The 24708-nt window shown below is 49.7% G+C and overlaps 10 protein-coding genes across 10 annotated transcripts; 4 read left to right on the forward strand and 6 right to left on the reverse strand.

The window, feature by feature from the left end:
- The first annotated feature begins 3640 nt into the window (after positions 1 to 3640).
- V8C40DRAFT_235747 (uncharacterized protein) lies at positions 3641 to 5132 on the forward strand. The gene is made up of 2 exons (XM_083213900.1): positions 3641 to 3938; positions 4045 to 5132. Exons 1-2 carry the CDS (start codon positions 3879 to 3881, stop codon positions 4534 to 4536), a joined length of 552 nt encoding a protein of 183 aa, XP_083077063.1. The 5' UTR covers positions 3641 to 3878; the 3' UTR covers positions 4537 to 5132.
- A 264-nt stretch (positions 5133 to 5396) lies between these two features.
- Positions 5397 to 6992, forward strand: V8C40DRAFT_235749 (RmlC-like cupin domain-containing protein). Its single transcript, XM_083213901.1, has 3 exons — positions 5397 to 5936; positions 5999 to 6570; positions 6633 to 6992. Exons 1-3 carry the CDS (start codon positions 5536 to 5538, stop codon positions 6797 to 6799), a joined length of 1140 nt encoding a protein of 379 aa, XP_083077064.1. The 5' UTR covers positions 5397 to 5535; the 3' UTR covers positions 6800 to 6992.
- A 374-nt stretch (positions 6993 to 7366) lies between these two features.
- On the reverse strand, positions 7367 to 9537 carry V8C40DRAFT_235751 (CFEM domain-containing protein). Its single transcript, XM_083213902.1, has 5 exons — positions 9338 to 9537; positions 8767 to 8884; positions 8524 to 8707; positions 8331 to 8470; positions 7367 to 8273 (listed from the first exon to the last, which is right to left on the reverse strand). Exons 2-5 carry the CDS (start codon positions 8845 to 8847, stop codon positions 7641 to 7643), a joined length of 1038 nt encoding a protein of 345 aa, XP_083077065.1. The 5' UTR covers positions 8848 to 8884; positions 9338 to 9537; the 3' UTR covers positions 7367 to 7640.
- Positions 9094 to 10183, reverse strand: V8C40DRAFT_143298 (uncharacterized protein). The gene has a single exon (XM_083211222.1). The coding sequence runs from the start codon at positions 10063 to 10065 to the stop codon at positions 9205 to 9207; it is 861 nt and encodes a 286-aa protein (XP_083077066.1). The 5' UTR covers positions 10066 to 10183; the 3' UTR covers positions 9094 to 9204.
- Positions 10184 to 11080: 897 nt separating this feature from the next.
- On the reverse strand, positions 11081 to 13499 carry V8C40DRAFT_143339 (uncharacterized protein). The gene has a single exon (XM_083211223.1). It carries the CDS (start codon positions 13323 to 13325, stop codon positions 11319 to 11321), a length of 2007 nt encoding a protein of 668 aa, XP_083077067.1. The 5' UTR covers positions 13326 to 13499; the 3' UTR covers positions 11081 to 11318.
- On the forward strand, positions 13500 to 14691 carry V8C40DRAFT_284391 (beta-lactamase/transpeptidase-like protein; the record flags this gene model as incomplete). The annotated part of the gene is made up of 4 exons (XM_083222147.1): positions 13500 to 13942; positions 14006 to 14349; positions 14412 to 14608; positions 14677 to 14691. Exons 1-4 carry the CDS (start codon positions 13674 to 13676, stop codon positions 14689 to 14691), a joined length of 825 nt encoding a protein of 274 aa, XP_083077068.1. The 5' UTR covers positions 13500 to 13673.
- A 165-nt stretch (positions 14692 to 14856) lies between these two features.
- Positions 14857 to 18326, reverse strand: V8C40DRAFT_235763 (ribonucleotide-diphosphate reductase subunit RNR1). The gene is made up of 4 exons (XM_083213903.1): positions 18035 to 18326; positions 17818 to 17975; positions 15273 to 17763; positions 14857 to 15209 (listed from the first exon to the last, which is right to left on the reverse strand). Exons 1-4 carry the CDS (start codon positions 18051 to 18053, stop codon positions 15166 to 15168), a joined length of 2712 nt encoding a protein of 903 aa, XP_083077069.1. The 5' UTR covers positions 18054 to 18326; the 3' UTR covers positions 14857 to 15165.
- A 373-nt stretch (positions 18327 to 18699) lies between these two features.
- V8C40DRAFT_235765 (3'-5'-exodeoxyribonuclease) lies at positions 18700 to 20285 on the forward strand. Its single transcript, XM_083213904.1, has 3 exons — positions 18700 to 18928; positions 19001 to 19178; positions 19233 to 20285. Exons 1-3 carry the CDS (start codon positions 18782 to 18784, stop codon positions 20183 to 20185), a joined length of 1278 nt encoding a protein of 425 aa, XP_083077070.1. The 5' UTR covers positions 18700 to 18781; the 3' UTR covers positions 20186 to 20285.
- V8C40DRAFT_143373 (centromere protein Chl4/mis15/CENP-N) lies at positions 20230 to 21952 on the reverse strand. The gene has a single exon (XM_083211224.1). It carries the CDS (start codon positions 21790 to 21792, stop codon positions 20275 to 20277), a length of 1518 nt encoding a protein of 505 aa, XP_083077071.1. The 5' UTR covers positions 21793 to 21952; the 3' UTR covers positions 20230 to 20274.
- A 755-nt stretch (positions 21953 to 22707) lies between these two features.
- On the reverse strand, positions 22708 to 24325 carry V8C40DRAFT_235767 (bZIP transcription factor). The gene is made up of 5 exons (XM_083213905.1): positions 24145 to 24325; positions 24003 to 24057; positions 23455 to 23946; positions 23063 to 23395; positions 22708 to 22997 (listed from the first exon to the last, which is right to left on the reverse strand). The coding sequence occupies exons 1-5, from the start codon at positions 24179 to 24181 to the stop codon at positions 22916 to 22918; spliced, it is 999 nt and encodes a 332-aa protein (XP_083077072.1). The 5' UTR covers positions 24182 to 24325; the 3' UTR covers positions 22708 to 22915.
- Between the last annotated feature and the right edge of the window lie 383 nt (positions 24326 to 24708).

Raw genomic sequence — 24708 nt, forward strand, 5'->3', positions numbered from 1 at the left:
TACCGCCTGTGTACAGATGCTGTTTCTTTAGAAGTTCAACATCCCAATCATTCAGCATACTTACAGTTGGTTCGGAGTACAAACCGAAAACGAAATGTGTATCGAGCTACTAGGTAGATGAGCAAAGGTGGCTATCTAGGTGCGTATATCTAGGTAGTATTGTAACCGTAAATATTCTGTATGATGCTATTAGAGACGGCATAAAAACCATCATATTGTGTGTAGTTCTCGATACTGTGACTCAGATAGCTCCCCATAGCCTTTATGTGCAACACATGTGCATATTGATCGTTTGTGTTACCGTAGGATATGGGATGTTACGTAGTGTAGTTTGCCAAGTCGGAGTGTCGGCTGGTCCCTTCGTATCTTCAAGGCGCCATTTCTCTCTCTACTCAATCACGGGATGCCTTTTGATCTTCGTAATCGGAGCTTCAAAGGCCAAAGCGGATGGTATATAAGAGACAGGATTGGCAATATGTCAAGTCTTTACTCCACTACAAACTGCGGAATATACGCCGCAGGTTTGACATCTCCTCCAACGATGTCACTCCCTTAAGAATCCTCGGATGTAATCCTGCCGGTGGTATAACAGAGCGAGCTAAAATTGATGAAGAGGCGCATGTTTGAGAGATTTCCTGTCGAATCACATGTCTACCGAAGGTCTTTCGAAGCGATGTTCTCCTCGGGAAATCCTGCACACGGACTCCTCCTGCAGAATAATGTTACGCTCTGCCTAGAAGCCATGGCGCAATTGGCTAGCTGGCTACGGCTCGAAGCGTCCTGCAACCCTACTTTTAGATCCCCTGGTGGATATATCTGACGCAATGACGCGGGCAATAAATCTGCATGGCAGCTGAGACAGCCAGGGAGAAGGAAGTGGCTTGCATATAAGATTAGCCAGGTGATAATAGTACTACTATTGCTGGGGATCAAATCTTGCTAGACTCGGCCGGAGGCCTTTCAATGCGGCTTGTGACAGCCATCTGTCTTATTCATAGTTTATTTTGTTGACTAACATGAGGCTATGATGTTTTTATTCGCCGGAAGGGAGTAAAGTACAGGTTCAAAATTGTCTCAGACATGTCTAGATAGTATTGTGCGAGGCTGGACCCTTCTTTTTATTTTGTTTGTTTATCACGATTTGGGCATAGGTGAATAAGCTAGCCAATAAGGATACCAGATTCCGCCATTCTGTCATATGGGTTCGTGACTTCTTGCAGTCTTCACAAGAAAGAGAATCGGAATCCGAGAATAATGCACGCTAATCGGACCTTCGAGTCGGAGATGAGAAACATATGACCACGTAGCTATCGTAGTCATGAATATCAGGGGCCAAGGCCACTAAGAGGGTCTTCATATCATGGAAATGACCAAGATAATACTGGGTCTTATGCAAATAATAGATGCTCAGATGACCATTTTGTTAGGCTGCGAATTGTTCTCGCATAATCCATATCGCAGAGTCACCATATATTTACAGTTAGTGGTACGATATACGTACGCCTTAATGTCACTCAGAGATAACAAAATATGCTCTCTTGATCAAGGAGGTCTAAGTGAAATGGTGTCTGTCTTTCTGGCAAGATCTACATGTAAGTGGTTCAGAGCGAGCAAACATGCTTGCAAGCAAGGTCTGTAATATGGCAACTTATAGCCGAGATATTATGTCTGTGCGACAGCCCATATGCAGATATTCATATGCAAGATTTGATAAATATAGAAAAGAAAATGCAATCAGGCCCACGTCAAGCGCGATAAGTAAAATATCCAGTTGCTGCAGAACGATGAGGTCAACAAGGGACATGAATCACAAAAAAAAAAAAAAAAGGTACAACTTCATGTCTGGCATGTGATTGTGGCTGGTGAACTCCAGTTTTCCACAATAATGCGACAAGGGTGCGATACTAGCATCCGGCGTGGATCGATCAAACTTCCGACCTGGAAAACTTAAAAAAGGTCTTGGAAATTTGCCGGCGGAAAGCCAAACGTTGTGATGGAAGAGAAGAAAGAGGAAATCGAGGCGCGCGGAAGAAAAGTCCGCGCAAGTGATATGCAGTGCTACTGCTGCGCTGCTACACAACTTGGCGCCGATCGGTTGGGTTCAAGTTTCGAAAGGCACGAGCTTGGCCAATCACCAGTGCAGCCGAACGACCGGGCAAGAGAGAGAGCACTTACAAAAAAAGCACGTACGAAGTAGCCAAGGCATGCAACATGGAAGCGTTTTCTACACGTGATGGCCAAGCGGTCCTTGTTCCTCTTCATCTGATGCCGAAAAGATACGAGGCAGGAGTTTGCGTCCCGAGAAGAGTGTAGCCTTGGCGCTCACGCTACACCCGTTGTCAACCACAAAGTCGGCTCAGAGTCGCCCCATCTCCGGCTGCTTTTCGTCCCCTTTGCCCCCTTGTATGGTTGGACGGTTGGATGGGATGGGCAGGAGGTTTTTTTTTTATTTTCTTTTTTCGCTAGCCGGTGAGTCGTTGGCCAAAGTGAGATTTGACGCACTCGACCGAGGTGCCGCAGCGAGTCAGTCAGCATCGCAGCCGCTGTATGTAGCTACAAGAATGCTCCGTCCGTGTACAGTTTGTGCTGCTTGGCGAGAGAATTGGGGGTACGGCTGAGAGATAAGCAAGCTCCCAGCAATTCTACTCTCTCTTTCTTGGGCAAGGGGGAACGTCCCCGGTGCGGCGCCGGTGCGGGTGGAGTGAGCGAGCTTCGTTTCGCTAGCTGACTGATCGCTCGATCTCAGCGATAAGGCGGATGATGACTGCATACACGACGCCGGTATCCGTACGGTCTTGCTGCTGCTTCATGTTAATGCAAATAATGCATCAGATGTGCCGCGTGCTTTGAATTCGGCAGATTCAACAGAGATAGCGCTCGCACACCGCAACAAAGGGTCCAATGTCGCAATCCCGGATATCTCGCTCTGGATGCCATGCCATTCCCCCTCCCCCTCGTTCCAATCCTGCGAAATCCCATGCTGCCGGGCGATGCGGGTTTATCTGCCAGCCCGGGACCGTTTGAGGTGATTAGTCGTTGCTCCGTATCAAATACTACCAAGAGATTCCTGGTAATGGTATGGCAACAGATGCAGCATCCAGCATCTGGGGGGTGCTACCAACCTGCTAAGGCATGCGCTTGTAGATTGCGAAATCGCCGAGGGCGTCGATTGGGTTGAATGATTGGAGAATTGAAGCCTCGTCCAACTAGAGGCACGGGAGCGTTTACCCGGATGTGCCGCTAATCAACAGTCCAAGCAGGAAAAAAGAAAAAGGCAACGGCCAGCAAAACTAACTTTTTTGAAACCGGTCGTGCTGCTGCGGTTGGCTCAGAACAGCAGGCGAAAGGTTCCAAGGTTGCTTTCACATGTCGGCCAAGTGAGACGCACAGGAGGGATCCCTGCTTGCGAGGTGTGGCTGAGGCCAAGCTGTGGCCAATCGCGGCTCGGCTCCAAGCTGCAAGCCTCACACGTTTCCAGGGAGCGATTGACAAGCTGTTTCGCCGCTTTCACATGCCTTTTTCTCTCGTTGGCTGCATGTACCGTTCGCGGGAGGGCGCCTTGAGCCCTTGAGCTGTGCGCGTTATCAATACATCATCCCAGGTGGCGTGCCAAACCGGCACCCTTGGGGGACTGGGGAATGCTCATTAATAGGCATCCACCCCGTCCTTATCGCCGTCCTGCATCCCTCCTGCTCGACTCTCACTTTCTTCTTTTCATCCCTCATTCTTCTCTCATCTCCTTTCCAATCTCCAATCCTCAATAACCTACTCCGTGTCAGTCAAACAGCTGTACATCATCGCATATCGACCGACGACGACCTTGTCCGGCGTTTTCCATCTCCAATTCTCACCCACCACTTACACCACCACACATCACAATGCCTGCTCCTCAGGTTAACGGCGAGGTCACCAGCCATGTCGATTCCGCCTTCCTCCAGGTATGCATGGATAAAAAAAAAGATTCGCCTTGTCATCACATAATGGCAAACGCGAATCGAACCGAATCATGATGGCTTTTGGTCCGGTTATTGATCATTTTGGCAGCACCTGTTCTCCTATCCCTTGATTAGCGACGGCATTCACACTGTGACCACCAACGAATACGCACAGCGGCCTATCAAGCTAGGCGAATCTGCCTACAAGACTTTTGCCGCCCCTGTTCTTCCCTACTTCTCCAAGCCTTATGGTATCGTCTCTCCCTACGTCCAAAGGGCCGACTCCTTTGGCGACAAGACCCTGGACCGCATTGACGAGCGCTTCCCCATTGTCAAGAAGCCCACTGGTGATCTCTACAACGAGACCCGTGGTCTGATTCTGTTCCCCTACCAGAAGGGACTCGAGGGCAAGGAGCACGTTTTCAAGATCTATGCTTCCGAGCTTAAGAAGCTTGAGCAGGAGGGCGTCGTGGCCCAGGGCAAGGCTGCCGTTTCCACCGCCTTTGTCATTAGCAACGAAACGCTGGCCTGGCTGAGCAGCTGGGTTGCCGTCAAGAAGGCCGACGCCTCTGAGGCTACCAAGGAGAAGATCAACCAGTAGACGATTTCCGGAGTGGATTACAAGCGAAACAGCGCATCATCTCCTTTTTTGACCGGCCCTCTCTCTTCTTTGTTTTTCTTCTCTTCTCACCCTTTTTCTTGGTCGACATCATGTCGACATTCCCAGTCACTGGATCTTATTTGCTTTTTTGATGCCAGGTCGCCATTGTGATGAAAAGCACCTAGAGAAAAGGGGGGAGAAGGGTAGACTGCTTCGTCCGCTGCGACTAGGCGTCTACGTCTGGCATCATGATCGCCACTACTAGCTGGTGGCCAAGCTCTGACGCATCTCGTTTCGATTCCATTTCTCTTTCATTCCTTATTTCGACGGACCATGGCTCCACCACCCGCAGTTTCAACGCTCGTCACGTTGCTCGAGAAGTGCGAATCATGAGTATTGATGGGGGATATGAACGAATCTGCGTCGGCAGCACAGCAGGTGACGGGCCTACTTTGACGACGAGGGGGCTTTCAACACGGGACACTTAACTCTTCTTTGTTTTGATGTATGGGCAATTATATGGAAGGACGTAAAAAGGGTAGAATACCAATGGGAGTTTGCTTTCAATGCTAATAAAAATTTCGATACTGTCTGACACTGTCCGCTTTGCATCTTTGATCATGTGATGACGCCTGTTACTCTCAAACTCTGTAGCTGTACCGTAGAAATCTCGAGCGAAGAAAAGAAAGCGAAAAGGGTGCTGAGTAAGAGATGCTAAACATTTACGCATCTCAAACGAAGGTGGGGCCCGGAATTGCTTCGCAGGGTGCTGATGTAAAAGTGACTAATTGTGGACCCCAGCTTTGTTAACTTGCCGCTCCGCATTAGACAGCCGCAAAGGCGAAGCTGTACCAGTCCGGAAGCTTCTGAAGGACACCACTGGTGATGATATAATCCCTTGATAATGGCGCCCAGAAATTTCTCTTTATATCGCGGCTGCCCCCTCGGTCTCGCGCTTCAAGGTTATATAAAGCAACCGATTCTTCAATTCCCTTTCACATGAAGCTCTTTCAGATCATCCTTGCAATTCTCATTGGATTGTCATCTACAGTCTTATACCAGCACCGCGAAAGTATATCCGATTTTGCGACATTTGCCATAGCTTCTCTTTCGAACCACTACAACGACTTTATCAGCAAAACACCATTGAACAAAACAGCAGCATCTTCTGAAGCAGCAAAGAAAGACAGCATCTTTCCAAACTTGGGCTATCCCGAACAACACCTCGTAGTCACCGAAATGTCTGCTCAACGAGCCATCGCAAAGGTCGTTCGTGCCATCGAACAGGCTGAGGGCGCCGGAGCGCGAGTTAGACGGTCAATTGGCACACGGTCGCAGCGCAACTTCAGCCCCTTCCTTATGCTCGATCACTTTTCCACAACTGCCGGCTTCCCTGACCAGTAAGTTTCTTCTTCCTCTTCATCTTTGGCAATCAGAGACTAACCGGTTTGTTTTCAATCAGCCCCCACCGTGGTCAAGAGACAATCACATATCTCCTCGACGGAGTCGTCGATCACGAGGACTTCGCAGGCAACGCCGGCACCCTCTACTCCGGCGACCTCCAGTTCATGACCGCCGGCCGCGGCATCATCCACGCCGAGATGCCCCGCAAGCACGACGACGGCAGGCCCAACGTCGGCCTCCAGCTCTGGGTCGACCTCCCCAAGGAGCTCAAGTACTGCGAGCCTCGCTACCGCGACCTCCGCGCCGCCGAGATCCCCTCCGTCACCGTCGACGACGGCCGCGCCACCATCAAGGTCATCTCCGGCCAGAGCCACGGCGTCGACTCCGTCAAGGAGCTCGCCTACACCCCCGTCTGGCTGCTCGACTTCCTCCTGAGGCCCGGCGCCAAAGTCACCCAGGCCCTCCCCAAGGGGTGGAACGCCTTCGCCTACATTCTCGACGGCAACGTCGTCGTCGGCGAGGGAGCCCAGGCCAAGAAGGCCGAGCAGTACGACAATGTCTTCTTCGAGCAGGAAGGCGATGTTATTCACCTGTCAACTGAAGCAAGCGCCACAAAGGAGGCTCGAGTCTGTAAGTTTCACCGTATTCTGCAAATCGCTTCTTATTTATATACTAACAGCCTTCTCCCCTAGTCGTCATCGCTGGCACTCCTCTCGACCAACCCGTCGTGCAATATGGCCCCTTTGTTCTCAACTCTGAGGAAGAAGTCATGAAGACCTTTTCCGACTTCCAGAGCCACGAAAATGGTTTCGAGCGCGCCAAGAACTGGAGGAGCAAGATTGGCGACCGTGTGTACTAAAATAGGCACCTAGAGCTCGATGGCCACTCTTGCTGGCTACGAGTCTTGCATCATGAATTCTTTTCTTTGGCGCACTCTGGCGTTTAGGGGGATCTGGGGCTGTATCTTTCTGCAGCCAAAAATACCTGATGGGCATATCATAGTATAGATTTTTGATAGCATTAGAATATATGTGTATTCTTTACTAGTAAACACCTAGTGTACATTTATCGTAACCGTTGCATGAACAACTCATCATCTCGTAGTTCATCGAATCCCCCTTGTATTTTGGCCTCGGAGCAGCCTTGACTCTCACATGAAACATTCCCCCAAGTTGGCAATAGAAAAATCAGTTTTTTGAGCATTATTTTTAAGACAGTGTAGCATATGAAGAAGATTGCATAGTGCACCAAAATTATTTATTATTCTCCTGTCAAACTGTGGCGAGAGACTCAGCCCCGTGCCCCCAGCCTATACCAGAGATAGGTATTTATCATGCCAAGTACACGGCAGTCTTGGAACTCTCTCGTAAGACGGGAAGATGTGAACTGAAGTACATCCGCCGTGCGTCTGATCCTCGTTTTTGCACTCTGCCTCCTACTGGCACATGACCAAAATTTAATCACCAAATCCTTTGTGCACTTCTCATGGCCCAATTAAAAAGAAAATGATAAACCACATAACTCATTAACCCTCATAAAACTTTCCCAGTTCATGTTCATTCACCTTGTTCCTATTTCCTTTGTCATGAAAGATAGACTCGGTGCCAAATTTCCACGTCGAGCGCGAAAGATGTTTAGTAAGTCGAGGATTATGAGACAATAACAGGGTATTATATATCAAACATGTGCAACGCGAAACATCAAAAAAAGCTCATCGGGAGAAATTTTAGAGCATGAGGATGGCGAGGCCAGCGGCAGCAATGATGCCGACAGGGCCAGCAGTCTTCTGAGGAACCTGCAATCAAATCAGTCAAAAGAGAACAACTATACGGCACTTCAAAGTGAAAACTTACACCGGCAGCTGTGCTGGTGGATGTGCTGGAAGCGCTTGAACTGCTGCTCGTCTCAGTCTCGGTGGGCTCGCTGCTGGAATCGGAGCTGGATTCAGCCTGTGTGGTAGATTCAGTGACAGAAGCGGTGTCAGACTCGGTGCTTCGGTGAACCGTGGTCAGAGTCTTGACGATGGTAGAACTACCAGAAGTCACAGTCGTAAGGATGGCACTACCAGTGGCAGTAGCTTCGGAAGCTGTAACAGTGACCGAACCAGATCCGACAGTCAAAGTGGTCTGACCAGTCGTCAGGTGAGCGCTGCCATCGGATCCGGTAACAGTCGCGGTGAAAGTAGAAACTCTGATTCCTCCATTGCCAAGATTGCTGGAGACTGTAGTGGGAATGCCAGCAGTAACGGTTTCACCATCCGAGGTGAAAGTGGTGAAGATGGTGGACACTTTGCCGGACGCTTGCTCACTACCTGTGCTGCTTCCCGCAGTTCCCTGGTGATAAGAGTAAGCAAATGAAGATTATAGGAGCAACAAGAGACGAGAACTCACAGTGGCAGAGTTGGAAGCAGAAGCAGTGGCAGCCGTCGACTCGCCGTCAGTAGCACTGCCAGTGGCACTTCCAGAAGCACTTCCAGTGTGACTAGCACCACCGCTGCTACCTCCAGATGTTTGGATCGAAACACCAGCTCCTGCAAATATGTCAGAGAAAGCTTCCAAGCGTAATTGAGAAGAGAGAACTCACCAGCACAGATACTGATACCATAGTCAACAACCTTTCTGGCATCCTCAGCCGGGCAAATAGCCGCAGAGCAGTCTCGGAGGCCGTAAAGGAAGTTCTTGTTGGCACAGAGACATTTCAAGTCATTCTGTTTGCAACCGAGCTCCTCAGCCTTGTCGGCGCTCAACATGTTGGTGGCGCAGGTTTGCTACAGTGAACTGTCAGTAACAGCCTGGGTAGGCAGAAATCATAGCAACCAAAACTTACGCCGCAGGCTGCAAGGTTGGCAGAGCCTTGAGCGGCAGTAACCGCAGCCAGGGTGCAAAGGGCGATAACGACGGACTTCATCTTGGCGGTGACGTTGTCAAAAAAGTCGACTTGAATTCTATTGATAAGATATCACTGTCAGCACAAAGAAAGTCCGAATTGATGGAATTCGTCGCGTGAAGAGAGCAGATGAGGACTCAAGAATGTGAAGATGAAAAGCGAAAGGATATTGAGAAGTTGAAAGGTGGCAGACTATGAAGGACCAAGAGTAGTTTTTTAACCAGAGAGGGGGTAGTGACTGCAGAGGGGAAGGTACGAGCTTCTAGTGATCAGAATACCACGACCAATGTTTGTGCTAGGCCGTACAAGGGGGCTGTACGACGCGGCCGAGGAGATGAGCGGATAGAAGGTGGACTGTGAAGAGATTATGGTGTTCCCTCAGAACAAGTAGTCGAGCCATCTGTTGTTGTAGATGCTCGGGAATTTGGAGAGATTTGCGAGGAAGACGGGAAGAGGAAGAATACGCAGACAATGTTTGGAGCGAGGGAAGAAGTAGGCGAGGTGGACTAACCTGGGAGATACAGAAATGCAACGAGAGACGACGCAAACAACGATTGGCGATGGCGAGGCGACCAGGAGAGCTTGACGCTTATTTTGTGCTTGAAGATCGTGGTGATGAACGAGGAGAAGTTTTGGGAGATCCAAGAGGACGAGAGGTGAAGAGGGAGAATCTTGGAGAAAGAAAGAGAAAAAAGAGTTGCGGTCACCTGGCAGGCACCGGGCAAGAGGAAGAGGGCCTAGAGCGTTTATGAAGTGAGGAAGTAGCAACAGCCGTCCCTCTGGGGGTACCTCGCCGTACATTGCCCTGCCACCTCTCTGTAATGTACCTTGCATGTAGTGCTTGCCGACAACTGACGCTCTGGCCACCACGCCAGCTGGCAGATCTGGTTGATCAACGTCATTAACAACAGAAGAGAAGCTACGATCTTGATGGCAGGGGGTGGGTGGAGTGACGAGGTCTGTGTGACGCCCTCCTTCTGAAATTACAGATACACGATCGTGGTACCAACTGCAATTGAGCGCTACGAGTATATTGCCATGTACCGTACCTATAGAGGCTACATTTCGGGTGATACGAGCACTTGACTCTAGGGAAGTTGTAGAGTAAGACAACACTTGGTTGGATTTGGTTTGGGAGCGGTGGCGGCAGATTGGATGAACGGCCAGCGCACTTTGTTGAGTCGGAACTGGAGCTGTTGGTATCCGCGTTGCGTCGCCTAGTGCTCTAGTCCCTTGCATTGCTGGCTGCAAAGTAAAAGCAGCACGGCCTCGTGGTTTACTTCAAAGAGCTGTGTAGAGTGACTTGAGCATCCTGATGGAGTCCTTTAGCAGCTGCTGAATTGCTTTGACAGAGAACCCCCACTCGCAGCATCTACAGACCCCGGCAGAGCTGAGTAGATTAACTAGAGAGGTATCCGTACATAACCATTGATACCCAGAGATGGGGCCACTTTCAGCTCTTCATGGGAGCTTCACCGGCAGCTCAGCATCAAACAAGACCTGGACCGAATTGCCACCACTGTTAGGCACTAACCTAATCTCTTTGTACTCTAGCGCTGCACTTGAGCTCCCTCGCCGCCTCCCGAACTGCGCTAACAAGGCGCTGAAGCCGATATCCAGGGGACAACGAAAGTGGCGTCGTCGAAGGTGGCTGGATAGATCGAAGGATCTGATGGATGCCCTCCATCTTTCTCGCCACATCCCGCCAAGCTACATCTTTTCGTCTTTTGATCTCACGCTTCCTTTCTCAGAACAAGGTTACCATGAGCATGCATTTCGGGAATATGATGCACTTCTTGGCTTTCGAGTTATCTATCCGGCTCCCCCAACTGGGTCCACACGTATCAAGTGCAATTGGAATTACTTCCGCACTCCACGGACGAGTGTCCATGTCTCAGTTGAACTTCATCTTGTCCAATGCAAACCTGCCGACGGCCTCCACTAACAACAGCAGGCTAACCAGCCATCCAGCTAACCAGCCCCCGCTTCAACATCATCGAACTGGGCAATCATGATCGGCCGACTGGAGTAACCCCAGCTGACGTCCCAATGATTCGCCAATGTCCATGTTATGTTTGAGACTCTGATTGTGTGGCTCGAAGCCACGCGTTTTGCCAAGTAACTACCTGCTGCCATGGAAAGGGACTGGAGGAGATTTCAGACCAGACGGCAAGGTGCACAAGCCTTGTGCTTGGGCCTCCTGTTCTTGTTTTTGTTTGGCCTCATGAGTCGTGGCCCATTATGCGACTGACCTCATCATGTTGACCGGTCGCTGGCTTCTGTTGTCATTGACTCAGTTAGACAGCTACGTCTACGTCATGTCTGATGCACATGTATCAATGCTGGTCTTTCATTGAACACCAGGGATTAAATCCTGTGGGCTAAAATTCTCCAAGGTTGTCTGCTGTGAAACGGCGATATTCTTGCTGTTGCTATATGCAAAGGCTGGATTTCAAGCATCTCGTCGACGCTCCCAATGTCCGATCCGAGAACTACTGTGCCACGACTTGCTCAAACGAGGCAATCTGCTTGTCCAGCCGCTCCAGAACATATTTTGTATCTCTGTGTGATTCTGCCGTTGCCACGGCACTGCGAAATTTCTTGGCAACTTCTCTATAGTCGTTGACATCTTGCTTCCTTTGGTCTTTTTCGCTTTTTCCTTCTTGCTGCCGATTTCTGGGGCAAATATTGGTAAGACCTGAGGAACCATGACGGAACACTTTCTTGCCACGCGCACAGGTCCAAAAACATAAACCGGCACAAATATCGCGTGCAATTGACGGTGCAAGATCGATTAGAGAATGACTCTGGGTGATGCCACCACGCGTTGTTGAAGCTGAATATTGCCTCATCCATCGGGATATCTCCACCCCATCATATACCGCACGAAGGGCCTCGAATTCCACTCGGAGAGCCATCATCTCGCCCTCCAAAGGAGCTCCAGTTTGCACTCCATACTGCGAAACGCAATCCTCAATCTGCATGTAACAGTTGATTTCCAGAAGCCAAAGGATGGTACAGTGCAATGGCTGAAGAAACTTGGGCTTACTTGACTCGTTTATGGTCAATGGTACCAGTTTACCATCAGCATCTCTCTTCTTGCGAAGATGAGAAGGACAGTCGTGCTTCTGCCAATGGTTGAGCCTGTCGTAAATATTCATCAAGTCTGTGCATTTAACGCCATTCCGTTTTGTGCTGACCGTCACCAAAACTTGCAAAATCTCTCTCGCAACAATGGCTAAGCTAAGAATAGCATCGAGATAGCTCCCAGAGTCAATTCGGGGCAACTTTGACGAGACTTCGCTATTCTTACCGTCCGGAATTCGTGAAATGGTCTTCTGATCCAAGCTATGGAAAGCATCGAGGCCGTACACGTGCCAAAACAGGAGTTTGCGGCGCTCTTTCGAACGCGCAAGCGGTACTGTTGGGCCTGGCTGCCCTACTTCATCACAATCTTGCATCTGACATTGGAGGGTGGCCAAGACGAGAGCTTCGTGCGTCAGAAACAGCCTTCCCAACTGCGAGTGCAGGGACAAGCTTTGTGTTTCATCATATATCCAGTTGACCATGATGGCGAGTGCTTCAAGATCGTCAAGGCGCATGACCGACCTGCTGGTTGAATTCTGCTGGGCTTCCAAGAACTTCTCTCTAAATTTGAGGGCTAAGCGCTGCTGCTCGTTCCAGCTCTCCAAAGTACTTGAGAAAGATATTCCTCGACAGGCGATGGCATAAACGAGGGCAAGGCTACATCTCCCATTCCGGTAGTCTTGCCAGAAGGCATCTTCTATAAGAACCGGAAGATGAACGGCGGCGAAATCAAAGTAAGCGTGTAATGCTGAATAAAACGCCGCCTCATCAAGACCACAATCGAGCCAGGGTTTTTGGGAAGTATTGAATGTTGAAGCTTCCCTTAGAGACTCACTTGCACTGTTCTGAGTAGCAAGATCCGCGGCCATGGAGGATTGGATATCGATATCCGTCAAGGCTTGTGGTTGAAGGTATTCCAATGGGGTTTCGAAACCACCCAAGAAAATTTGGTCGAGGAATAAGATGCTTTCTGGGCTGAGCTCAAACGGAGTGTCAATGAATGAAAAGTCCGGCGACTGATCTAGTGATGATGAGAATCCATCATCTATATTTGACGGAAAATAAGAGGGTAACGATTGTTCCAGACTCTGTAATGACACTGGTGCCACTTCTTTATCGATTATCACGGCATTGGTGCTTGGATGATTGAATTTCTGGACAATTGCATCAGTAGGATTTGTCGTCAACAGTGATGGGCTTTGCTCCACACGCTCCTCATCGCGAACAACCGCTCTTCGCCGTCTACGAAGCCGAACATCATCTGAATCGTCAAGAAGACACTGAATCCCTCTCAAGGAACACGGCGAGCAAGAATCGTGGCCCTGTGATTCTCGCAAAGGCCGATCGCACTTGATCTTGCGCCGATGGCAGAAGTCGCAGGATGCCCGCTCGACTCCACGCTTCAGCCGCATCTCGGGGGAATAAAACCTCCGCGGGATTGGGGTTCGGAGTAAGAATGCTATTCAGCTGAGAGACGGAGATTCAGTGAGTTTGTTGGAAGAAAAGGCACAAGCTGCCGTTGAAATAGGCTGGGGGTTGAGACTTTGACGGCGACTAGCGGGAATTGAGCGGCGATATGACGGAGATTTGGCGGCGGTTTTGCGGGAGGGTGTCTTATAAGTGCCTTGAAGCAGCATAAAACAAAACGAGTTTTCTTGTGAAATTATCTATTCATTTTCATTAATATCAGTTTCGGTTGTTTTCATTTGTCTTTCTTTTCCAATTTCTCTTCTTGAAGTACGTCGTTTAGACCATTAGACATGAATTCTACATCTACAACAAATAGCACCAGCCACATCCCTCCAAATGGCATTGGTGCTCTGACTTTCACGCCGATGCTTGCACCTGCTGCTATATTCACCACCGTATATACAATCCTTCTCATGTTACAACTCGTCCTAACCGTTCGATTCTGGCGCTACTATGGCTATGCAATCGGCATGCTGGGCGGCCTCATCCTCGAACTCGTAGGCTACATCGCCAAAGTCCAACTCTCCCACAACCGAGCAGACAAGAACGGATACATCATGTATAGCATCCCCCAAACTCTCCCCCTCTCTTATTTTCCCTTCGCTAATAAGATCTTGGGTAGGTACATCATCGGCCTCACTCTAGGCCCTACATTCCTCTCCTCGTCGCTATATCTCGGCATCAGCGCCCTGCAAAGACACTACGAAGCAGCCCGGTTTTCACATCTCAGCCCCAAGCTCTTCGCCACAATGTTTATTCTTGGGGATTTCATCTGTCTTTGCTTCATTGGATGCGGAGGCTCGCTCGCCGCAATCTACGCTGAGAATCCGATTGGAGTCGATCTTATGATTGCAGGGCTCGCCACTCAAGTTCTATTTACAACTATATTCTGCATTCTGCTTGCGCTGGTGTGCAGAAAGATACACTACCATCTTGCTCAAGATAACAAGATCAGCTACATCTATTGTAAGCATTCCCCCTTTCCACATACTGATACTATAACCTAACTCTCCTTGTTTCTACAACAGGTGTAGCAACAGCTGCCATCTGTCTTTTCATCCGTTCTTGCTGGCGTGTGGCAGAGCTAAATGGAGGCTTCAACGGCCCTCTATCAGATAAAGAAGGCATCTTTATTGCCTTGGATTCCATTCCCATGATCATCATGTCGGTCCTCCTGACAGTGACTCATCCTGAGTTTTGGTTCGACAAACGAAGCCATCTGAGGGTAAGATCAACGAGCGGCATCAGTTTAGACAGTAAAGTTTGATTAACCGTATGTGTATATATTTCAAGAGAAACATTGTTTAGACAATAGAATATGCCATCTTTTCAATACATCCCAGACCTGACATTGATGACACTTAGCTATCGGAGGCAAATGCAGCATTATCCTTCTCTTGCCAGTCAAATATGACATACGACGTCCTACTAACATGACCAACAAGTTCAATATTCACGTAAGAACAACTTCAATGAGAATGCATCATTATTTCATCTTGTTATTCGCGCATCTATGCCATTAACAGCTGCAACTAAACGCACGCAACATTCATACTCATGTAAACGACATGTAGTAAACGTAACAAAAATATACATAGTCCAAACGCATTAAACCAGTGTCAGACAGTCAGATCCTTTGACCCGACACCCATCATGAATAAACCCTAAATCATTTATAAATCCCCCATTTCCGTTGCCTGTTTATTTTTATGCTTTATTAAAAACTCTTCCGTCGTATCCATCTCACCAGTCGTCGCCGACATTTATCTGCCTGAAACTCGTCTAGCCACTGCACATAACACAGGACTCGGGGTTTTCAATGCTGCCTAGAAGAGGAGTCAGTACCATGTCAATTTTAGTTTGCTTTGATAAGAGTCAGTGTAACTTACAGGCTAGAACAGCGTCCGAGTAAATGTCTCTTTCGCGCTCCTCATTGTCCTCGTCCTTGTCCTCGGACTGGTTGGGCTTCTTGCTCAGCTCCTCATCATTGACAGCGTCCAAGGGCTCAGTGGGAAGAACCTTGGGGCTATCTCCTTCATCAACATCGGCCTTCATAGGAGGAGCCTTGTGAGGAGACGCCAGAGGCCTGCTCACGGCGGGGGGAGGAGTGGTAGTGGGTGTAGGAACACCGTTGGAGCTCAGCGAGTTGCCAGAGTCTCCTTCCCTCTTCGCACTGGCAGGGCGAGGGACGGCAGATGGCGAGGACATCATGTAAGAAGATCCTGGAGGAGGCGCGCGCTTCTTCAGAACACGGTCTTTGCTGACGGTGGCATCAGCAATCTTAAGAGCCTCCTGATCAACGGTGAACTGAATAGGAGCAGCCGCGGCCTGAGTACGCAGGTAGTACATGCCGGTCTTGAGACCAAGCTTCCAGCCAGTGAAGTGCATGCTGGTAATCTTGCCCATTGTGGGGTCCTTCATGTGGATGTTCAGGGACTGGGACTGATCAATGAAAGCACCACGATCAGCTGCCATCTGGACAATTTGGCGCTGAGAAATCTCCCAGACGGTCTTGTAAAGGGCCTTGATATCTTCGGGGATGTTGGGGATGTTCTGAATGGAGCCGTTCTCAGCAATGATACGGTTCTTCATGGCATCGGACCAGAGGCCGGTGTCGACCAGGTCCTTGAGAAGCCAGGGGTTGACAACCTGGAACTCGCCGGCAAGGACACGTCGCTGGTAGATGTTGGAAGTGTAGGGCTCGAAGCACTCGTTGTTGCCCAGAATCTGGGACGTACTGGCAGTTGGCATAGGGGCGAGGAGCAAGCTGTTGCGCGTACCGTGCTCCTTGATCTGCTCCTTGAGCGAGTCCCACTCCCACAGGTCAGAGGGCTTGACATCCCACATGTCGAATTGGAGGATGCCCTCGGATGCAGGTGATCCCTTGAATGATTCGTAGGGACCCTCCACCTTGGCAATCTCCATAGAAGCCTCAAGTGCCGCGTGGTAGATTGTCTCAAAGATCTGCTTGTTCAGCTCACGAGCCTCGGGAGACTCAAAGGGCATGCGCAGGGCAAGGAAAGCGTCGGCAAGACCCTGGACACCAACACCAATGGGTCGGTGGCGCATGTTGCTGTTGCGGGCCTCCTGGACAGGGTAGTGGTTGACATCAATGATCTTGTTAAGGTTGCGGACAACCACCTTGGTGACTTCATGGAGCTTCTTAAAGTCGTAGCAGCCTTCGTTGTAGTCGACATAAGCAGGGAGGGCCAAAGAGGCCAAGTTGCAAACAGCAACCTCATCTGGGGCACAGTACTCTATGATCTCGGTGCAGAGGTTGGAGCTGCGGATGGTTCCCAGGTTCTTCTGGTTGCTCTTGCGGTTGCAGGCATCCTTGTAGAGCATGAAGGGGTTACCAGTCTCGGTCTGGGCTTCCAGGATAGAATACCACAGCTTCTGAGCGCGAATGGTCTTGCGACCACGTCCCTCCTTCTCGTACTTCTCATACAAAGCCTCGAACTCCTCGCCATAGCAGTCAGCAAGGCCAGGGCATTCGTTAGGGCACATGAGGGTCCAGTCCAAGTTCTTCTCAACACGCTTCATGAAGAGATCGGGAATCCAGAGAGCAAGGAACAAGTCGCGAGCGCGGACCTCTTCCTTGCCGTGGTTCTTGCGAAGATCAAGGAACTCGAAGACGTCGGCGTGCCAGGGCTCGAGGTAGATGGCAAAGGCACCAGGACGCTTGTTACCACCCTGGTCAACATATCTGGCAGTGTTGTTGAACACTCGAAGCATGGGAATAATACCGTTAGAGGTACCGTTGGTGCCAGCAATGTAAGAGCCGGTGGCACGGATGCGGTGGACGTTCAAGCCGATACCACCAGCCATCTTAGAAATCATGGCACATGTCTTCAGAGTGTCATAGATACCCTCAATGCTATCGTCCTTCATGTCGACCAAGAAGCATGAGGACAGCTGGGCCTGCGGGGTACCAGCATTGAACAGGGTGGGGGAGGCATGGGTGAAGAACTTGCTAGACATGAGGTTGTATGTCTCCAGAACACGCTCAATGTCGTCTCCCCAGATGCCAACAGACACTCGCATAATCATGTGCTGTGGCCGCTCGACAATCTTGCCATCAAGCTTCAGAAGGTATGACCGCTCCAAAGTCTTGAAGCCGAAGTATTGGTAGTTGAAGTCTCGATCGTAGACAATGGCGGAGTCGAGCTCCTCCTTGTGCCGCATGACACACTCGTATGTGTCTTTGGAGATCATGGGCGAGGCCCTGTTGTTCTTTGGGTTTACATAGTGGTACAGGTCACTGACAACAGCTGACCACTGCTTCTTGGTTTGTTTGTGGAGGTTGGAGACGGCGATGCGGGCGGCAAGGATGGCATAGTCGGGATGGGTAACGGTCATGTACGCGGCAGTTTCGGCAGCCTGGTCTACACGTTAACGGCTGCGGATTGGCATTACAAGAGGTAGCTGACTTACAAGATCGTCAAGCTGCACTGTCGTGACACCTCCATAGACACCAGAAATGACCTTCTGGGTAATGGCTACAGGGTCGACATGGTCAGTGTCCAGGCCGTAACACAACCGAGAGACACGAGCAGTGATCTTGTCGAACTGAACACGCTCCTGACGACCGTCTATCCATAGATTAGAAATACTGAAGAGGCTTAATCTAAATCAACAGTGGGATACATACCACGCTTCCTCACATACATGGTGGCGGCGTGGGATGGCGGAAAAGAGAAGACGGCGGGGGGGATATATTGAATAAAAGAATGACGTAAGTGATTGTTCAAGGCTCTCAGACGCTTGCAAGTATCAGTCAAGACACTCAGGCAGTCGGAAAGAGCTTTGAGGGCGTTCGAGATGAATCGAGGCCTTGAGATGCGTTTGCTTTGTTTTGGGAAGAGAAGAGTAAAGTGTGCCCTCCAGACGGCGATGGACGGTTTTATTCTGAGGCGCGTCTCCAGCACGCGCCACGCCAGCAGTTAGCGTGAAAAATACTGGTGGCACGCTGTGAAACTCATTAAAAAAAAAAGATGCCCCGCGGCAAGCACCATTCCAGTGAAGTGGCCAGTCAAGGGCGAGAGCGGCGCCGAGAGACCCAACAATCACTGCCTCATTCGTCCTCCTTAAGCCTGATCGGGCTCACAACAAATCCTAAGCTTTCTGGGAGCGATTAATTAATCATCCATCCGTGAATTGTAGCTAAGCATCCTCTGTTTTGGTGGATACGCGAATCCCGGGCGCGTGTCTTGGTCATCGAGTTTCTCGGAGCTGTCGCGGGGTCACGTGCGTGAAAGTGGTGGTTTAAATGTCTTCTTGAAATTACTAAGCAGCTTTCGAGATGCCATTTTGCCAGTGCCATGACTACCTAGTACTAGATACCTACATCTGCGGTAGGAAGTTGATACTGCTTTCTATACACGAGTATTCTGTATATATGTCTAGGATTCTGGGGAGAGTCCGTCATCATCTGCCACGCCATTACACTGCTGCCATCTCTCGTTCTTCAGTGTTTTCCACCATGAGTGCCCCGCAGCCCAACTCTGAGCCGGCATCAGAGACCTATAAGCCCAGATATATCGATGTATTTTACCCCCCATGGCTTTATTTTCACGATATAATTATCTCGGAGAGTGCTGATGCGTAGCTGGTGAAGATAGGAATTAACCTAGCCGATCCCATCTTCAGGGGTAAACACCACGGCACTCAGCGCCACCCAGATGATCTCAAGGATGTCATCAGCAGAGCCAAGGAGGTGGGCTGCACTAAGCTCATTGTGACGGGCTCTGATTTTACGAGCGCTCGTGATGCCTTGGAGCTGGCAAAGGAATTCCGTCAGTAAGCCCTGTTCCCGTGAAGACAATTGCATGCTGAACAAATATATGTAGCTGGAACATGCTTTAGTACTGCTGGCATCCACCCATGTAGCAGTGCCATATTCTGCAAAGGAGGCCATGGTAGACATGAAGAACATGTGGCTCCTTGTGAGCCAGAGGACCCGGAATCAACAGAGCACCGAGGTGAACCCGATTCGGAAACATCTGCAAAGGTGATTGCCGAATTCGAGACCCTGCTTGCCGACGCAACAGCCTCTAGCAAGCATCATCTAGTCGCCCTAGGAGAGTTTGGACTCGATTACGACCGGCTAAACTTTTGCAGCAAGGCCGCTCAGTTACACTCCTTTGAAGCTCAGCTCAAGGTCGCCGCCTCTCTTCAGCCCCAGCTACCACTATTTCTTCATTCTAGAGCCGCCCATCGCGACTTTGTGGACCTATTAAAAGGGGCTTTCGGTGACAGGCTCGAGAGGTTGGAGAAGGGCGGCGTAGTACACAGCTTCACGGGCACCATAGAGGAGATGAAGGAGCTGATGGATCTAGGTCTGCATATTGGTGTCAATGGTTGCAGTCTCAAAACGGAAGAGAACCTTACCATGGTGAAGGAGATTACCCTTGACAGGATCATGCTGGAAACAGACGGTCCTTGGTGCGAGGTACGACCCAGCCATGCTGGATACCAGTACCTGATAGAGAAGAAGCCCGAGCCTGAGCAGCCAGTGACGAATGGTGAGCCTCAACCGACTGATGCAGCCGCACAGCAGCAGACAAAGCGGCCCAAGAAGCAGAAGAACCAAAAGAAGGAGCCTGATGTGCCAGACCGGTTCAAGGTAGTGAAAAAGGAGAAGTGGGAGCAGGGGGCCATGATCAAGGGCCGCAACGAACCGTGCACTATTGAGCGGGTTGCCAAAATCGTCGCTGCCGTCAAGGGCGTGAGCGTAGAAGAACTTTGCGAAGCATCATGGAGAAACACCGTGAGCGTGTTTGGCCTCGGCGAGGCAAATTAGAGTCGTTATGGTTCATCGTAAGGGTATCAAGCGCATAGAAAGAACAGTATACAGTATATCCAAAACCCCCAAAAATGCCGGACATTCCATCAAAGCCCGGATCCCTTGTTGCCTCGTATCCGTCCATGCTTTACCACACCCACAGTAACGCCATCTTCTCCTGTCATCCAACCGGGCATGCGCTCGCCATCCACAATGCCGGCTTCAACAAGTTGTCGGATACCAGCGAAAACATGATTTCCTTGAAAAGTGATTTGCACCGTCGGGCGCCACTGTGAAGGATTTCCAGGCTCATTCAATTCTTCGTCATCTCCGTCGGCAGCTTGACGAAGTACAGCATCAATCGTCCTTCTCCGAGCTGAAACTGAAGTCTCGCTGGGGGCGTTTGCCTGATCTTCTGATCCTTGATTCTCCACAGCAGAAGGTGTCGGGAATGGATCTTTGAGTAGAACGTCGGCCCTTTCAATCCCCTTGCCATCAGCTACAAGGCCGGAATCACCAAACCGCGCTTGGGCAACCAGCTTAGCCCGTTTTGCAGATCGCTGATCTGAATTCAGCGATTTTAATCTCTTGCGATTCTGGTCAGAAAGGGAGGAGTCTCTAGAAAGCGGAGGGCTAGGAAGAATAGCATCGAGGGGTGACTTTTTGTTCTTGTCAGAAGCATATATACTCCAACCACCTCCTGCTGCATTTCCCCGCCCAGGTCCCCTTTTGTCCAGGAGAGTGTCCAGGTTTCTGCTTGTAAGACTCGTCGGCTTTAGAGTATATCGTTCTCTTGGCCTAGAGAGTGCTTTTGGGACGCCGTGAATAATCAGATTCTGGAGACTCTTCGATTCACCTGTGGGGGCCGGGCCGTTGGCTTGAGATTTGGTTATGTAAATGTGGGAAGAGCCATCCGGAAATGCCAGGTATACCGTTCGCGACGAAGTGAAGTTGGTGGCACCTCCACTGCCAGTGACGCCGGACAGGGCCATACTACTGTTGTAGGGAGATTCAATGACGAATATGCGCAACAGTAGGACTGAGAGGTCTTTTGGTCGATAAAATTGGTAGTGAGCCTTGACATCCGGCAGGACTTGGTCCTGAAGGCTCTGAAGAAACGTCGAAGGGTGGAAACGGGGGACATTCAACGCCTTATCGTCAACTTGAAGGATTTCGTCGTCGGCATCTTTGGTAGGGGGCTTGAGCGGAAGTATTTTATAAGCCGTCCATTTCTGTGACATTGGATGTTCTTCCAGATAGTAAAAGTCGACCATGGCTAGTTGATACAGTGACAGTCCGTGTCTCCAATCGCCTTCCAGTATGCGGTTGGCCACATCGCGCTTGGATCCCTTTTGCTGCTGCATCTCGACATAAAGCTCGTACAGCTCCTGGACCGACCCACACGGTGGGTAAATATCATCTGGATCAATCTCATCTTCTTCATCCCTTCGCTCCAGGTACGGCACTGCGTTGGCTATGGTATCTTCATCAAGCCAGCTGATGGCCAGGGAAATGAGTGCTTCGCGGGAGAGTCGGCCCAGGCTCTTTATGATGGCTGGATTTGAAGAATCAACGCGCAATGAGGAAGGCAGCCTGGCCTTGGTTGGTACGGAGAACCTGACCATGGCTACGTTATGAGAGGAATTGTTCTGAGTCGGTAAGCGGGAAAATATATAACAGGCAGCATCGCCCTACATGACCGCAGTCACAGGCTGAAGAAGTTGTCAGTGACGGTGATGGAATACATGATGATGAGCTTGGCTGCCCCGCCGGAATGAAGTATAGAATTTAGACGCGGCCGAGAGTGAGTGAGACGCGTTGAATGAAAATATGGGCAGGTGTGATGATTAGTCAGCATATTCAACGCTGCGGGAACCTACCTGAGAGGTAAGTAGAAATAGGTATGATAGCATGTTTTATCAGTGAGTAGTATAATTCTGCATCTGGATTTAGCCTGTATATGTTAAATATTTAATAGAGATCATGAAAAGATAATATGTTGTTTTTCATTCGAGTTGGCTATTGGTTTTTGCTGCTGTACATCGCTTCATCAAGATGAATATCACATGTTAAGAGGGGACCTTGAGACTCGAGCACCAGTTGGATTGAGGGAGAAGCATACCCGTTAACCTGGCAGGGCTGGGGGCAGCGAGCAGCTTTTTTCCCCTGATATAAACTAACTACCTCTTTTGTTCTTTGATGCACTTACGCATCACCTTTCTAGGCATGGCCGTAAATCTGACAGGGTTGGAGGCAGCGGCGCAGTCTTTGAAGGGTTCAGGTCTGAGGTGCTCTCGATATGTGTAACGTTTTGAACTTAGACTGTGTTTTGTTTCATTGATTTTTTTTTTTTTTTTTTTGGTTTTTAGCGTCTATACCCAGTGACAGCTGGAATAGCTGGAAAACCACTTTTTGTTTCGCATATATGATGAAATTCGCATGGAATCCCATGCGCCTACTGGAGGCTCAAGGTTGCCTTGTAGAGCGCTGGCTTCTAGTTCGCATCGCGCGCTCTGCACAGCGGAATAAATGAATAGAATGTTGAAGAATGATATTAAAAAATCTATTACTCCTCATCTCGAATACCAAACTTGAAATGTACACGTTTAAAATGATGGTTCTATGCAGTCATATTGCTTCGTTTGGTGAGATCGTTCTCCATGCATTATTGCCAGCGACTCCTCTATGGGATAGTTGGTGAAATACTGTTTCTCGGTAGATTAGGTAGCTCCATTTCATGGGCATATATCAGGCTGCTGTTATAGCCAAGGGGTGGAGTATTTCCCGGACGGCAGATTCAAAGATGCCCGTCTGAACAGCAGCACCAAATCTATAAACATTCACATTTGTTAGCTCCAATCTCCCAAGAGGTGTATTCAATGTTCGTCAACTAACCCGTGACACTTTGCTGCTTCTCGTAGCCTCTCCGCCAGCCTGTTGAGGCGCTGCACCTCGAAACCCCCAAATTGCGGTTGGCGACGTATAAAATGCCACGCTTGTATCGGCGTCACGTCGCCGTCTGGTGATACACTTGGGGCAAGATTCAATAGACGATCGAGTACGGCTGCGGGAGCATTGTGGTATGACGGAGGTACAGGGTTCTTTGGATCGATCGGCGGAAGTGACAGGGAGGCTTGAAGCTGAACTGTGGTGGTCAAAGCATGGCCGTGTGGTTCTAGGGGCTTTTTGGGATTTCCGTGTAGATGGTTTAGACAAGGCCTTTCTAGCCTGCATAATATGTTGGTTAGCACCTTCTTTCGATATCCTGTGAGATGTGAATAGCATACGTGAGCACGAATTCCATTCCAACCTGTATAGCATCAAGTTCAGCGAGGCGAGTCGTATCGCTAGGCCCAGCTTGGGTGGTAACGGCCGCGGTCCTCGACGGTGCTAGAACTTGCGGTTCATGATGTCGGTTAAAAATTCGCGAACCGTACTGCCGTAGAGTGCGATTTCCACTATTGAAGATAGCTCCTTGGTCCGTCACCGACTCTGGAGAGGTTGAATCTGTACTTGATAGGAAGCCTTCAGCAGCTTGTGGTTGTCCACGCGTTGTGAGCGGAGACGAATCTATACGCGGCACATCATCATGAACTTGTCCCTCGTCGTCAAAATCTGGCGGTAGTGAGATGCCATTTTGGGACAAGAGACTGGCCAGTTTCTGGACTTTGACACGAAGCTGCTCAATCTGAGTTGTCAAGCCCGCTTCGCTCTTCCGAGACCGTGCTAGTTCAGCCTCGAGCGCCTTGGTGTACTTGTCCTTGCGATCTCGATAAGATCTTATGGCCAGCGGTTAGTGACATTAGAATGCAAATCCAGGGGCAAAAGCGCTCACTGTTGGGCACGTCGCAGCTGGGCGCGCCTCTTCTCAACGGGATCACCCTTTGGTTCTGTTTGCTCCAAGGGTCAGCAAGCCAGGAACTCGCCATTTGCTATTAGTCAGATGGGCTGATGAGACGTCCCGGGGTCGGACCAACCTCCCGGGTTAAAGATGCGGAATATTCTGTCGGTCATTATGAGTACGGTGTGAGGAGGCCCAATTATGGAGGGAATTGGTTTGCTGTCAATGCCTAATTGGATGATGAGAGGCTGAGATACGGAAGTGTCTAGACCATGTCATTCTGGAGTTTGTGAGTGACATCAAGGGGGCATCTATTCCCGAAATAGGCTAAGCAATGCCGTGCGTGCACTATTGTTCTCCATCACGGCTTATGTAGTAGCACTTAATCAGCATACACTTATTGTCCCTTTTGCTGCGTATGAAACAGCCGAGATACTTGGAGTCAAAGGCCGTTTTCTTCTTCTTCCAAACAAAGTAGAGTTACAATTAGCATAATCTAGCCTTAAAATTGACTGGCACCTCCTAAGAACATTGAAGCATCTATGCTCCTCCAATCCCATGGTCAACTCACAACCCTCACGTTTCAATACGCTCATTGTCGTATCATGTCCAAATCCTCCTTGTCGCAGATCCTGGATAATGTCCTTGCTCCGTAGGCGTTTCCCAAATAGGCAATGCAAACTCTCCTAACTCGCTCACA

Source organism: Trichoderma camerunense, assembly GCF_050948025.1.
Source record: "Trichoderma camerunense strain CBS 138272 chromosome Unknown V8C40scaffold_3, whole genome shotgun sequence".
In the NCBI taxonomy this organism is placed as follows: Eukaryota; Fungi; Ascomycota; class Sordariomycetes; order Hypocreales; family Hypocreaceae; genus Trichoderma; species Trichoderma camerunense.

Excerpts from the sequence above, each read along its gene's own strand:
- V8C40DRAFT_235751 (XM_083213902.1), bottom strand. The coding sequence starts at position 8,847 with ATGAAGTCCGTCGTTATCGCCCTTTGCACCCTGGCTGCGGTTACTGCC. Across the intron at positions 8,471-8,523 it reads TGGTATCAGTATCTGTGCTG|GAGCTGGTGTTTCGATCCAA; the intron begins GTGAGTTCTCTC and ends ACATATTTGCAG. Across the intron at positions 8,274-8,330 it reads CTGCTTCCAACTCTGCCACT|GGAACTGCGGGAAGCAGCAC; the intron begins GTGAGTTCTCGT and ends TCTTATCACCAG.
- V8C40DRAFT_235749 (XM_083213901.1), top strand. The coding sequence starts at position 5,536 with ATGAAGCTCTTTCAGATCATCCTTGCAATTCTCATTGGATTGTCATCT. Across the intron at positions 5,937-5,998 it reads ACTGCCGGCTTCCCTGACCA|CCCCCACCGTGGTCAAGAGA; the intron begins GTAAGTTTCTTC and ends GTTTTCAATCAG. Across the intron at positions 6,571-6,632 it reads CACAAAGGAGGCTCGAGTCT|TCGTCATCGCTGGCACTCCT; the intron begins GTAAGTTTCACC and ends CTTCTCCCCTAG.
- V8C40DRAFT_143298 (XM_083211222.1), bottom strand. The coding sequence starts at position 10,065 with ATGCAAGGGACTAGAGCACTAGGCGACGCAACGCGGATACCAACAGCT.
- V8C40DRAFT_235747 (XM_083213900.1), top strand. The coding sequence starts at position 3,879 with ATGCCTGCTCCTCAGGTTAACGGCGAGGTCACCAGCCATGTCGATTCC. Across the intron at positions 3,939-4,044 it reads TCGATTCCGCCTTCCTCCAG|CACCTGTTCTCCTATCCCTT; the intron begins GTATGCATGGAT and ends TCATTTTGGCAG.
- V8C40DRAFT_235767 (XM_083213905.1), bottom strand. The coding sequence starts at position 24,181 with ATGACCGACAGAATATTCCGCATCTTTAACCCGGGAG. Across the intron at positions 23,396-23,454 it reads GGAATGGAATTCGTGCTCAC|GCTAGAAAGGCCTTGTCTAA; the intron begins GTATGCTATTCA and ends CATATTATGCAG. Across the intron at positions 22,998-23,062 it reads GAAGCAGCAAAGTGTCACGG|ATTTGGTGCTGCTGTTCAGA; the intron begins GTTAGTTGACGA and ends GAATGTTTATAG.
- V8C40DRAFT_235765 (XM_083213904.1), top strand. The coding sequence starts at position 18,782 with ATGTCTAGGATTCTGGGGAGAGTCCGTCATCATCTGCCACGCCATTAC. Across the intron at positions 18,929-19,000 it reads ATAAGCCCAGATATATCGAT|ATAGGAATTAACCTAGCCGA; the intron begins GTATTTTACCCC and ends TAGCTGGTGAAG. Across the intron at positions 19,179-19,232 it reads GGAGCTGGCAAAGGAATTCC|CTGGAACATGCTTTAGTACT; the intron begins GTCAGTAAGCCC and ends AAATATATGTAG.
- V8C40DRAFT_143373 (XM_083211224.1), bottom strand. The coding sequence starts at position 21,792 with ATGGTCAGGTTCTCCGTACCAACCAAGGCCAGGCTGCCTTCCTCATTG.
- V8C40DRAFT_235763 (XM_083213903.1), bottom strand. Across the intron at positions 17,764-17,817 it reads CAGTGCAGCTTGACGATCTT|GCTGCCGAAACTGCCGCGTA; the intron begins GTAAGTCAGCTA and ends CGTGTAGACCAG. Across the intron at positions 15,210-15,272 it reads CTCGGACGCTGTTCTAGCCT|GCAGCATTGAAAACCCCGAG; the intron begins GTAAGTTACACT and ends CTCCTCTTCTAG.
- V8C40DRAFT_143339 (XM_083211223.1), bottom strand. The coding sequence starts at position 13,325 with ATGCGGCTGAAGCGTGGAGTCGAGCGGGCATCCTGCGACTTCTGCCAT.